The sequence below is a fragment of the Cyphellophora europaea genome (assembly GCF_000365145.1).
Source record: "Cyphellophora europaea CBS 101466 unplaced genomic scaffold supercont1.3, whole genome shotgun sequence".
NCBI lineage: Eukaryota > Fungi > Ascomycota > Eurotiomycetes > Chaetothyriales > Cyphellophoraceae > Cyphellophora > Cyphellophora europaea.
Genome location: NW_008481809.1, coordinates 3,188,629 through 3,201,322, shown reverse-complemented (window position 1 = coordinate 3,201,322; position 12,694 = coordinate 3,188,629). Strand labels below are relative to the sequence as shown.

General features: G+C 54.5%; 5 protein-coding genes across 5 annotated transcripts; 3 read left to right on the top strand and 2 right to left on the bottom strand.

The window, feature by feature from the left end:
- Positions 1–94: 94 nt before the first annotated feature.
- On the top strand, positions 95–3,701 carry HMPREF1541_04138 (uncharacterized protein; the record flags this gene model as incomplete). Its single annotated transcript, XM_008718484.1, has 4 exons — positions 95–211; positions 266–483; positions 551–3,556; positions 3,614–3,701. The coding sequence occupies 4 exons, from the start codon at positions 95–97 to the stop codon at positions 3,699–3,701; spliced, it is 3,429 nt and encodes a 1,142-aa protein (XP_008716706.1).
- Positions 3,702–6,072: 2,371 nt separating this feature from the next.
- HMPREF1541_04137 (uncharacterized protein) lies at positions 6,073–6,975 on the top strand (the record flags this gene model as incomplete). Its single annotated transcript, XM_008718483.1, has 1 exon — positions 6,073–6,975. One exon carries the CDS (start codon positions 6,073–6,075, stop codon positions 6,973–6,975), a length of 903 nt encoding a protein of 300 aa, XP_008716705.1.
- Positions 6,976–9,082: 2,107 nt separating this feature from the next.
- On the top strand, positions 9,083–10,100 carry HMPREF1541_04136 (uncharacterized protein; the record flags this gene model as incomplete). The annotated part of the gene is made up of 2 exons (XM_008718482.1): positions 9,083–9,219; positions 9,293–10,100. The coding sequence occupies 2 exons, from the start codon at positions 9,083–9,085 to the stop codon at positions 10,098–10,100; spliced, it is 945 nt and encodes a 314-aa protein (XP_008716704.1).
- Positions 10,101–10,151: 51 nt separating this feature from the next.
- Positions 10,152–11,315, bottom strand: HMPREF1541_04135 (uncharacterized protein; the record flags this gene model as incomplete). Its single annotated transcript, XM_008718481.1, has 1 exon — positions 10,152–11,315. One exon carries the CDS (start codon positions 11,313–11,315, stop codon positions 10,152–10,154), a length of 1,164 nt encoding a protein of 387 aa, XP_008716703.1.
- Positions 11,316–11,653: 338 nt separating this feature from the next.
- Positions 11,654–12,577, bottom strand: HMPREF1541_04134 (uncharacterized protein; the record flags this gene model as incomplete). The annotated part of the gene is made up of 2 exons (XM_008718480.1): positions 11,654–12,051; positions 12,109–12,577. 2 exons carry the CDS (start codon positions 12,575–12,577, stop codon positions 11,654–11,656), a joined length of 867 nt encoding a protein of 288 aa, XP_008716702.1.
- Positions 12,578–12,694: the final 117 nt, after the last annotated feature.

The following is a 12,694-nucleotide window of genomic DNA, read 5'->3' as shown; positions in this document are numbered from 1 at the left end:
GGCTGAGTCATAGCATCTCGTCTTCTGTTCACTCTAGGCCAGACATGGCTAATTACGCGGCGCAGAGCCTCACATATGTCCCTTGAACGCAGTCATGGGCGGCACGATTGCGGAGGCTGGGCCTTCCGAAGAGGTCAAGCCGGAAGTGGAGGGGGAGGAGGAGATAGAGGTCGAGGTGCCCAGTGAGAAGAATGCCGATTTAATAATGGGCGTACGTATTCGTTAGGGTGTGACTAAAGCAAGTCTACGAAACTGACCCTTGCAGACCAACAAGAGCAGCATCGTCTCAAAGAGAAGCGTGGAGTTGTTGTATCTTCCGAAACCGCATTTTCATCGTTACTTTGTGAAGAAGCCATTACGGCGGGCACCGACCATTAACCGCGGATACTGGCTTCGCATGCGAGCTATTGATTGGGTTGTGCGCAAGTTCCTGGAGAGGCCGACTGAGAAGCCCAAGGTAATAATCAACCTGGGATGTGGCTAGTATGTCCAGCAGTATAGCCCTGCTTTGGGTTTCTCCCTACGACGCCCAGTGCTAACACGTACTCAGCGACCCGCTACCGTTCCAATGGCTGTCTACAGAGCCCGAACTCTGTACAAACACTAAGTTCATCGACATCGATTATGAGAAACTGATGGAGTCTAAGCGAAAGATCGTGCTTGAAGCCTCGGATCTGGCCAAGCTCTTCCGGCCAAACCATGCATCGCCTCCCAACGACGGTGTGCTGCTTGACAGTGACAAGTACTACATCCTCGGCTGCGACTTACGCAACCCAAAGAAGATCGGAAGGATCATCAAGTCGCTCGTCGACATTCAAAACTGCATCGTGCTCTGCGTAGCTGAGGTCTCCATTACCTATATGGCTCCGGACGACTCGGATGCTGTCTTGGCCTGGTCAAGTACCCTTTCGCCTGATGTTACCTTTTGCTTGCTGGAGCAAAGGTCGCCGGATCGCGCTGACAATGCTTTCACCGCCACCATGATGAAACATTTCGAAAAGCTCAACACCCCTCTGCGGTCACTCCTCAAATATCCTGGCACTCATGCTCAAACACAACGCTTCAATACTGCAGGTTTCCCATACGTAGAATGCCAGAGCTTATGGGACTTGTGGGCAGACCCTCGATTCTTATCCCCTTCACAACGAATGGCTCTAGACCACGTTGAACCTTTCGACGAGTGGGAGGAATTTGCACTGTTTGCATCGCATTATGGCTTGACAGTCGCACAGACTATCGACGAGCCACTCATCGATCCGCTCCCACGGGACTTCAAACGACGCGACTCGGAGGGCAGCAATCTTTCCGACTTCTCTACTCGGACGGTCTCGCCGTACCGGGAGCAAGCAGAATGGTTCGCGTACACCTACTCGGAGAACCCTGGGAATGACGGCAAGACTCATCACGGTTCTGCTTACCAAGTCCCATTCCAGAATGCCGTCGCTGTGCATGGCGGTCAAGGACCTGCAGGTAGATTGGCTTCAACAACGGTCTATGGGCCTCCGGATGATACAAATATTCATCCAGCGATAGCTCCGGACGACATCGGTGGCCGCTGCTGCCACACTCTCACAACACTTCAGAATGGGCAGAACATGCTAATCGGTGGTCGCGGGAGCCCTTCTTCGCCGTACAAGGATTGTTGGCTACAGACTGAGAACAAGTGGCAGCGAGTGCAAGACCTGCCGGAGCCACGTTACCGGCACAGAGCCGTCAGCATTATGTTTCCCGACAACAACCACGGCGTAGCAATATTCGGAGGAAAGACCTCGCCCACTGCAGTTGCCTCGGATCACCTGCTGTGGCACCCTCGCACTGGGTGGCGGAAACTCAGATCACTACATCAGGATCCCATGCCTCGCTTTGGCGCCACCTTCGTCCGACTCGGCTTCAATCACGGCTTGATGTTTGGTGGGATGCGCCAAGACGGTATAATCTGTCAAGGCTTGTGGCGGTGGAGGTTGATCGTACGCGACAGTATCATCGTTGGTATCAAATTCAAGACGTCTACCGCCCTCGACACATCCGCTGGCATATACCCCTGGCTTGGACGGTTGGGCGCTTCCTACTCGGTCATCCGAAGTGAGCTGCTTATTATTGGCGGAATCTCAAAGCCCGGATGCATACCTCGAGAGTACGAGATCTTGTCAGTGATGGGCAGCTTCTCCGCCTTCAGCGACTACGAAAGGGAAATGGAGCTACGCACGATTTGTGTGCTACCCAAGATCCCGCGAGGCACCCCTCGGCCATTTCTCATTGGCCATAGCACACATCGTACGCAGGGCGAGACAACTCTGATCGCAGGAGGCGGCTGTACTTGCTTCAGTTTTGGCTCCTACTTCAACAATGGATGCTTCCTCTTGCATGATCATGAGCAAGGTGTTCTGAGCGCTTTCAAGCTACTCAAGCCTACGCCACCAACTCCTCAGCTATTACCAGAACCTCCCCTCACAAACGGCGAGGCTCCTCCTAGACCAGTACATGTTAGCGCAACAGTATTGCAGACGGAAGCAGAGTTTCTCACCCTACTGCGGAACTCTGTGCCCAAGATCATCAATCACACAGATATGGGACCGTGCACGAGTCTTTGGGCACCGAACTACTTGAAGTCGAAGACATCATCCAGCCGCAAAGTGGTAATCCACTCGGCCCCTACGCCAACGATGAACTTCCAACGCAAGGAAGCATTCAGCTACACTACACTGCCTTTCCACCTGTTTCTTGACATCCTCAACAGTGCGAGCAAGAAGCCGTCGCCTGACATACAACCACATATGTACATGCGCGCCATCTCATCTACCTCCCCAAACTCGAAACCTGCGATACTGTCTAGTGACTGGCCCGAGCTAGCTGCGGACTTCCGTCTTCCTACGCAGCTGAGTCTCATAGCCCAGAACCTGCACTCATCACCACTAAGAATCAGCATGAATGTGTCCATGTGGCTTCACTACGACGTCATGGCCAATGTCCTCTTCCACGTATCGGCGTACCCGAGACCTACTCCCAAACACCTCATCCTCTTCCCACCAGAGGATCTCAAACACCTATCCTTTCCACCCGGTTCCACAACATCCACACTCGAGCTACTCTCCGACACAGCATCCCCGCCCAACACTCCCGGACCAACGAGCCCCGGCTCACCCCAGACCCCCAGACCACCACCAGACCCATTCGGCAGTCCCGCATATCCGCCGGGCACACATCCACACCTCGTCACGCTCCCTCCCGGCACCGCCCTCCTCATCCCCCCTCTTTGGGCACACTGCGCCGTGCCCTCCCCTCCCGGCATCATCAACACCTCAGTAAACGTCTTTTTCTACTCGTTACCACGACCACTATACGCCGCGGGCCGCGACGTCTACGGCAACCGCGACCTAGCCGCGTACGAGGAAGGCAGGCGAGATATAGAGAAGATGGTCCGGCGCTTCAAGACCGTGCCGGCCCCGAAAACAAAGCCGAAAAGACCATCTGCGGCGGCGGCAGCAGCAGCAGCAGAACCGGCAATATTGCCGGCAGAAGAAAAAGAAGGAATGAATGGCTCTGCGGCGAGGGGGGTGTGTGCTGCGAATGGCGATACAAAGGACAACAAGGAGGTGCAAGCGCCGCCGGTCAGCGGCCTGGATTCGATACCCAAAGATGTTGCCAAGGCGTACCTAGAGCGGCTTGCGGCCGAGATACTAGAGAGAGCGGCGGCTTTGTGATTATGTTCAGCCAATCGCGGAAAGTAGGATATTGGTTTCTACCCAAAGAAAAAAGACAAGAAGGGCTTTGCCCCATGGGTACATACATGTAGCAAACACTTATGAGAATGCTTTTGTGTGTTAAGACATGAAATCTTTTTTGCCTGCATGCTACTTGATCTACCTAGAGGGTTGCGGGCCTCAATTGCGACTCTCAGAGACCCTTCCAAGGGGTTTGGCGAGAAGGCAGGACTTTTCGATATCCGGTCTGTTTGATCAGGATCGGTCTAAGAGCGAGGTTCCGCAGCGTCAGCTGTCCTCGCTGGGCTGATGAGATGATGCTGGCCAACGATAGCATAAATGCCGTTGAGTCGTGCTTGCTGAGCCTGTGCTCACGCAGCAGCGAGAGGGGCAAGGCCAGGTACGGGACAGAGACTTTTCGAGGCGGCATCGCGTCTCGTGAGACGCGATCTTGTGAGGGGAGAAAGCCACAGTTGAGCTGGGCAGAATCATTTATCGCGAGATCGACGGATTCAGGGGATTCGATGAAAGGCTCGAAATGTCGCAGCTTGCCTAATAGATAAAGGGTAAGTTGGCTATCTACAATAACTTTCTCCGATTGATGGAAGCAGGGAGTGTCTGATGTTTGAATAGTGCGAATAATAGCTCACGAAGGATTCCAATCCGGTCTGCATCGTTGTAGTCCCCAAATACTCGTCTCCAAATGGCGACTGAGGGTGAGGTGTGCGGATCTTCTTGGGTCAGACGCTCAAAGATGTCGATGGCGGACTGGATTACAGGTCTATTCGTCTTGAAAGAGTCGCTGAGCTTGCCTCGGAGATCGTGCCGTGGCGCCCAGTAGTCCTCGCCCGGGAAGTGATGAGCAGTGACCGTAGGATAATCAGTCTTCATTTTGGGCCTTTAAGCTGTTGAGTGGTACTGATATTGAGACAAAGTATTGTGATCTTGCTGAACAGCAGCGGAGGCGTGGCTTCGTGAATGGAAGGTGCAGCTGTGTGCGTGGTAAGAAGTGCCAGCTGCACCAGTCCTTCTCTGGAGAAGGTCGAAGGTGTGCGCTGAAGAGAAAGAAGTGAAGAGCAAGACTACGGGAGTACGTAGACGATGGGAACGGAGTTATGATGAAGCAATTTGTGAAGTGCAGACGTCGGCACAAGTAGTAGTTGACAAGTGGTAAGACTCTTGTGCTTGTGGCTCACAAGTTGACAGCACTGACAAGTTCACACAGAGCTTTGCAACAGATAGTGACACTCTATGTGCGCACATGTGGATTTAGAGAAGTGAGTTCTCTGTAGCTACATTGCTTCAAACTCAAGGATACAGTACAACTATTCTCACCCTGAACGATTAATGTGCTAAATACAGCTCGAAGGCCTGCAAATGGATGCTTTTAATGACAGGTCTATATGGACCACCAAAGCAAAAGTCAACTGCTGAACATGAGGGATCGCTTGTCCGAGGATTTAATAGCCACTAGTATGTACTTACCAAAGCATGTCAACAGGTCCATTCCCTGTGGGACTTGCTATACCGTGTATACAACCAGCTTTGCGAGCGATCCACCCGCAAACCCTCGTCCCATGCAACAGCCTTGCCTCTGGCGAGAGACTAAGAAACTGTTGATGTGGGCTTGCAGCAATTGTTCAGGATGTCGTTGGAGTTTACAAATTTCTGGGCGCGACAAAATTCAAATTGTTTCTTGGAAACCCGCCCTTTCTAGTTCCTACTCACACCCAAAGCGAGACGACGACCTTCTGGGCTGACGTCGGTTCCGGAATCGAGCCAAGATGGCTACTCAGTACAAAAAGCTGAGGTTGTAAAAATGAAGCATAGGTATACTGGTGAAAGTTGTCTTGCGTTGAAGTTTGAGTTGTTACACCTCTTCTTTTGCCCACTAGCACACAACCAAATAGGTCTGACTGTTTCAAAGAACCAGATTCACCCATGGCAGTCATCGCCGCTCCGGTGTCGGGTCCTGACCTTGCAACCTTTAGAAGAAAGAGAAGAGCCGTAAAGAAACTGTTTATGGGTGTGTGTAGCTCATATTTCCAAGATCTCATTGATCCCGGACTTATTTCATCATATTTATTCAAGTTGTAACTCTCAAACTATCAAGATCTCTTGCGTTATTCGTCGCAACACTGGTCGCCAGGAGTACCGGTGAGCCACCACTGATAAAGCCAGCTCTTATTGGCGAGTACGCGAGTTGACAGGGATGGCTTCAGCTCGTTCAGGCGGCTCCACTCACTCGTTAAGGCCTACCCTTTGCTTCAACATGTCAGCACCAGCTCCTATCAGTGAAAAGGAAGATGTCGTTGCTGCTAGAAACTCTAATCGCAAGGAATTATCGTGAAGTGATCAAAACAGCTGCAACATGCCTCTTTATCCCAGCTATGATTCGGCCATCTGGCAGATGGTAGAATGGTGGTATCGCATTCCCGAGCCACCGCCGCGCACGCGCGACCCAGCCAAGCCTCTCCAAGTCATCGCGGTTGGCTTCTCGCGTGCCGGCACCGAGTCCCTACAGCATGCCCTCACGAAGCTCGGGTACGATTATTGTTATCATGGATGGGACATGCTGCTGGAAGAGCCGCAGTACTCGCAAGCCTGGACGCGCCTCGCACGTAAAAAGTGGCATTCCAAAACGGGGGACTGCCGTATCTCGGCCGCCGAGTTCGACGGAATCATCGGACATGCCGTCGCCGTTGTGGACGTGCCGGCCTCATGCTTTGCGGCCGAACTCATCGAGGCGTACCCAGAGGCGAAGGTTATCTGTAATCAGCGCCGCGATGTGGACAAATGGTATGCCAGTGCCGTCAAGCATATTGTGGAAGAGGTCAACGAGTCTCGTTTCATGTACTTTTTGACCTGGTTCGATGCCGAGTTCTTCTGGAAGTGGACTTCCTTTGAGCGGTACCTTCTGCCGCGAAGCTTTCACGCCACGGACTCGAGTCTTGGTAGCGGCATCCGTTCGCAGGGGAAACGCGTACAGCGAGAACATATGAACGCGGTTCGAGGGCAACTGTATCACCGTGGAGAGACACACAGACTACTGGACTGGTACCTGGAGGATGGATGGGAGCCATTGTGCAAGTTCCTTGGCAAGCCGGTACCTCAAGAGCCCTTTCCACGCACCAACGATGCCAAGGGTTTCGAAGGACGGGTCGAGTCCATCGTTAGTAAAGGCCTTGTACGAGCAGTCACTAACGCGAGCCTATTTTTCGGTGGTGTAGCACTCTGCACTAGTGCTAGCATCTGGTGGCGATGGTATCGCTGACACTGTGGGGAGGAGACGACGTGCCTCGATGTAGCGAACAACGTCGTGGCGAGAGGCCCAAGCTATAGAGGCCTGATAGTAATAAAGGACGCTAGGAGTTGACTTGCAACAAATCTCTCTGAATGACTGACTCCCAGAAACTGATGATTTTCTTCCTGTCCACGCTACTAGTATTTGAAGCGGTGTATTTCTCTGAATCTCAGCCGCTGTTCCACAACCGCGGCGCCTGCAAAGGCAACGCAATATTATAACCTGCTTTGCGTCCTTTGTACGTGATTCTGTGCCGTGATTTGGGAAGTACGGCGAGAGGCTATGGGCAAGGAGTAGGTTTGCCCAGGTCTACCAGACTTTGTAGATAGCCATCCAATTACTAGACCTAAAGGAAGACGCTGGTAGTCTTGGGTCATGTAGAATTTTCAGGAACTGCTCAATGCCAGGTACTTTTACTGCTACCAATCAAAGCTTTGGGGTCTAATGCTGATCTTTCATGATACTAGTACAGAGGACGTGTACGGAGGCAAGGTTGCCGGAACGACCGTCACCTGAATTCACCAGCCGTCTCCATCGCATCCTCACGACGACTTCTCTCAAGCCGACGATAGACTCTAGTAAGCTCCATCTGACCGAGCAAGCGAAGTTCCCTCCACGGAATACTGCTTGCATCTCTGCCGCCAAGTCGGACGCCCTTTCCATATGCATTCTTCCACCGTACTTCGTCAGCGACGGCGCGTCTGTTCCGTGATCCCCTAGACGATGCGCCACAGCCGCTGTCTGAGCCCTTTCGAGACGCTTTTCCGTCGAAGGAGCTGCCGTGATACCACTGCATATGCTTTGTGTACTTGGACTCTTTCGAGAAACTTAGATTACATCGGTCGCAGTGATGACTGCTCATTTTTGTGGGAGACATGGTTTTTTCTTTTCACCAACGGGATTTGTTACAAAATGTGGCAGCAAGTAGAAGCTGGACACTTACACCAGGTCGGCCGTGCTAGTAGGCATTGTGCTAGATCAACCACGGTTCGATCAGCGGGTTGTGGAAACAAAGGACTGCCAGCCACTCCCTTAGGTACCATATGTCCCCCGAAGTCTAGGTACCAAAGACTTGACCCGGAGACAAAGACCTTACAAAGTCGTAAAGCAAGAGGGCTTCTATACTTACCACCAATTGCTACAGCACGGTCCTCCGTCTTTCTCTCGTTTTGAAAATGTCCCTTTGTACTTGCCCAAGCTCTGGGCAAAAGCTGGGGTTTGCCTATTCTTGCAGAGTCCTACACAGAACAGCAAGATCGCCCTTGGTTAGATGGAATTCAGAGAAGTAAGATCATGTCGCTATCGAACATGGCCCTTGCGATACCGCGGTCGTCAGCCATGAGTTGCATAGGCTATATCATCCCTACGCTCCGGACGCTCTCCCTCCCAACCGTGCTCACACAAAAGTGCGGCGCTGCTGCGAAACATGTCGTCAATGTCTTGTTGGGTTCTCACACGAGCTCGAGGCCCGTATCCCTCGAACAAGCCGTGGAAAGCACTACCGCCAAGTCGAGCCGGCGTCAAAGAAAGAAGTGAAAGCAGACCATGAACCAAGCAGAAGCGGCAGCTGAGGAGGATAGTTGAGACTGCCGGCGAATCGGTATACGGGTTGACAGCAACTCTGCAGAAAGATACTGTATAGCCTTTCTTAAACCATCTGATATGCCTACTTACGCCTTGTATCCCAGATGATCAGCCGTCTGTTGCACGATGGCATGAAACTCAGTTGTCCCTTGCTCCTCGCCCCCTCTTCAGACAGCCTCGCAGGCAGTACAAGTAGAGTGTACTCCACTTTGGGCCGCGTACCTCGGCAACTTAGCAGCGCCGCAACCTCAGCTATTCCCCAGATTTCCCTGGGACTGCGCCTTTCTCCAGACTGGAGTGGAGGCCTTGCTCGGTACCGAACGTCCTCATAAGGTATTGCTTATTACTTCGTGTGAGCAGCACTCAACACTCGCTATCAGCTCGCTCGACTTGGGTCGCAACCTCTTGCAAGTTGACGACCTTTCTGCCATCATCCGACGACTTCTCCGCCGCATCCACGAGCGAGTCAAGTGAAGCTAGAGCACAGCCCACAATGTCACGAGCAGGAAAACGCCGTCTCGATGCCCTCTCGCAACAACTCGTGCAAGGCATCCCCTCCGAAGGCGACTTCGAGGGCATACCACGCATACGACATGTCGCTCCGCCCTCAGCAGGCAAGCGTGTAGAGGGGTAAGGCCTAAACCCATTCCCAGCCATTTACCATATCACCCCGTGCCTTTTATGACTGACACAACCCCTCCAGGAAGGTTGCCATCGTCACAGGCGCCAACTCCCCCATCGGCATCGGCCGTGCCGCCGCCCACCAATACGCCGCCAACGGCGCCCGCGCCGTCTACCTCTGCGACGCCTCCTCCACGCACCTCGAAACGCACAAGCGCGAAATGCGCGAGCTCTACCCAGACGTGGACGTCGTAACACGGGTTCTCGACGTCGGCGACGAAGCCGCCGTGCAGGCCGTTGTGGCGGACGCGCTGGCCACCCACGGCCGCCTGGACATCATGTTCGCCAACGCGGGCATCGTGGGCACGCCCGCGACGTTCGCCGACATCAGTGCCGAGGGATTCATGTCCACGATGCGCGTCAATGCTTTGGGGGTGTTCCTGTGCGCGAAACACGCGGCGTTGGCGATGCAGAAGACGGGTCCCGGCAAGGAGTTTCCCGGCGGGAGTATCATTGGCACGGCGTCCGTGGCGGGCCTGCGCTCGAACGCGGGCAGCACGGATTATTCGGCCAGCAAGGCGGCGGTGGTGAGTCTGGCGCAGACCATGTCGTATCAGCTCACGGGCACCGGCGTGCGGGTCAACGCCATCTGTCCGGGCGTCATCGAGACGGGCATGACGCTGCCCATGTACGAGCAGGCACGGGCGCGGGGCACGCAGAGTAAGATCGGGCAGCTGAATCCGCTGCGGAGGGGCGCCGTGCCGGACGAGGTGGCGCGTGTGGCGCTGTTTCTGGGAAGCGATGAAGCGAGCTATGTCAATGGGCAGGCGTGGGCGGTCTGCGGCGGGCTGAGTGCAGGGCATCCATTTGTGCCGGGCAAGCTGGGCTGAGAAAAGAACAAGAGGAAAGATCTAGAGCTTGGGCGTAGCAGTGTTCATGATTCATGATTTAACGTCCTGCTGCAAGACGGACAGCACTTTACTCGGATCACCCAGTGCATGGAGCAGATCGGCAGCCTCCTGCTTGAGGTCCTTGTTCTCTGTGATCTCCCCTTCTTCGCCCTCATCGCCTTGTTCTTCTTCTTCTTTCGATGCAGCTCGGTCACCAGAAGGCACGACAACGTCTTCGCCGAATTCTTGCAGATACCGCTCCTCAGTCATGCACGGCGCAGGCAACTCATCTGGTGGCTCGTTCTTGACGTAGAGCGTCGGGTACTCCATGACTGTGCGGCCTCGTAAGATATCCACAATCTTGTCGCTGGGCTGTAGGTGCTTCAGCACCTTGAGCTTCGAGGGCGTGTTCGGTCGAAGGAGGTAGAAGTGGCTGTTTTCGAACGTGATCAACGAAGCCGAGTCGAGATGCGACTCAGCGGCCTGCGGGCCGTCGACAGCAGCATCCTCTCGGCTGGGGGATTTAGGCACCGCGTCAGATCCTTCAGACTGCCGTTCCGAGGCCTCCAGAACGGCACTCTGCTTCTTTCCTGGGGCACCATCGTCCCCCGCCTGCCGCACAACAGGTCCACGCTTCCTCTTTCCCAGACTCTTCTGCGCCGGCGCCGTCCTAACCACACCCTCCCACGCCTCCCGCACCGTACTCTTCTCCAGCACATTACCCACTTTCCTCCGCCCATCCGGCAGCAAGAACTCCACCGTCCACATCACGCCCCCATGATCGACCCTCGTCTCATTCTCCTTCCTCCTCTTCATCCCCCGCGGCGCCCGCCGCCACAGCACGCCACTCTCCCTCACCAGCCTCTCCAGCCTCGCCGAGTCCGTCTGTTTCGCTCTGCTCGCACCCGACACCCTCAACGCCCCACCATCACCGTTTTCATTCCCCTGCTCCTGCTCCTGCTCCGCCCGCGCCAACGACCGCTCCAGCGACGTGATGAAATTAAAGTCGGAATCGATGCTGCTGGCGCAGACGAGGTCTCTGCGCCGCTTGTAGGCCGTGGGGTCGCGCACGCCGGAGCAAGGGGCGCGGGTCTTGTGCTGCTTCACGCAGGGGAGCGAGCAGGTGTGGATGCTGCAGCGCGGGCACGTGTACTTGAGGGGGCCGACGTGGCAGATGGCGCAGAGGGCCGTGAGGGGGGTGTTTTCTTCGTCCATGGTTTCTGGGCCCACTGGAAAATTCAGTGCGCTTTTGAGAGCGGCTATGAATGTGGAGAGGTAGGCATCGGGGGCTTGTGATTGAGTAAGGGTAGAAACGCGGCTGCGGCGAGGTAGAGCGCGAGTACGAGGATCTGGAGAATCTGGAAATTCGCCATCTGATAAGATCGGACTTAAAGTGGTATCATCTCCGGCCTGTTCCTCCCAGACCTGGACGGCATAGAGTCAACTAGCTTGAGATCCTTTCTAACAGTGCTTATGGGTCTCGATTCTGGATGTGTCCCTCACCCTCGTCTTTGGTACTTTATGTGAAGCGATCGTTGTTGGCACATGCAATCTCACGCATCAAAATCTGTGCTCCTGGTAACCCCTTCCCACTCCTCGAATGACTTGAGCGTGCTCCTGAGCTTTGTTCCAACTTCCTCCCATGCATCGTTGCCGAGCAAGATACGCAGAGGGACATTCTTTCCCTCAGCAATGCCTTCGTTTCGCACCAGATCCAACACGATAGATGCCAGTTTCACCGGATCGCCCGGCTGCCGTCCGCTCTCATTGCTTACGGCAGGAAACACTTCTTTGTAGAATTTGGTGTATTCGGGATTGGTCGACTCAGCGGTCTTGACCTTCAAGTTGCTGGAGGAGAGCAGTTCGGTGCGGAAGCGGCCGGGCTCAATGAGCAGCGTCTTGACACCGGAGCCCATCATGGCCACTTCGTGGGACAGAGATTCTACAGCACCTAGAGCCACTCAGCACGCTCGTTCACCTGCCAGGATCGTTCGCGAGAAAGACTCACCCTCCAAGGCATGCTTGCTAGCCGAGTAAGGACCGACCGTGGGATGTGCAACGAACCCATTCAAGCTGGACACAAAAACCAACGTGCCTTGGTTGCGTGTCCGCATATGCGATAGCACAGGCTTGGTCACCTTGATCGTTCCGAATACGTTGGTCTCGAATTGTCGGGTCCAGTCCTCGTACTCCAGCTCCTCCCAGACGCCCAATTGGACATGGGCGGCATTGTTGATCAGCACATCGATATGGCCGTGGATGGCGACAGCATGGGCAATTGTGGCATCGATCTCGTGCTGTGGTGACGTGACGTCAAGTTGTAGGACGCTGACACCGTCGAGCGAGGAAAGGTGCTGAATGGAAGCCGGGTTGCGAGCTGTGGCGATAACGAGGTCGCCACGAGCAAGAATGGAGTGAGTGAATTGCAGGCCGAAGCCAGAGGAACATCCGGTCACCAGCCAGACAAGTTGCGGCATCCTCGTAGTTTGATGCTGCTTTGTAGGGTGTGGGAAAACAAAGAGCAAGCCACAGCTTTGCAGTGGTTGTGCCTGTACCTATATCAATGAAATCGTGGCGCTCCTGTGTCGGTGTTG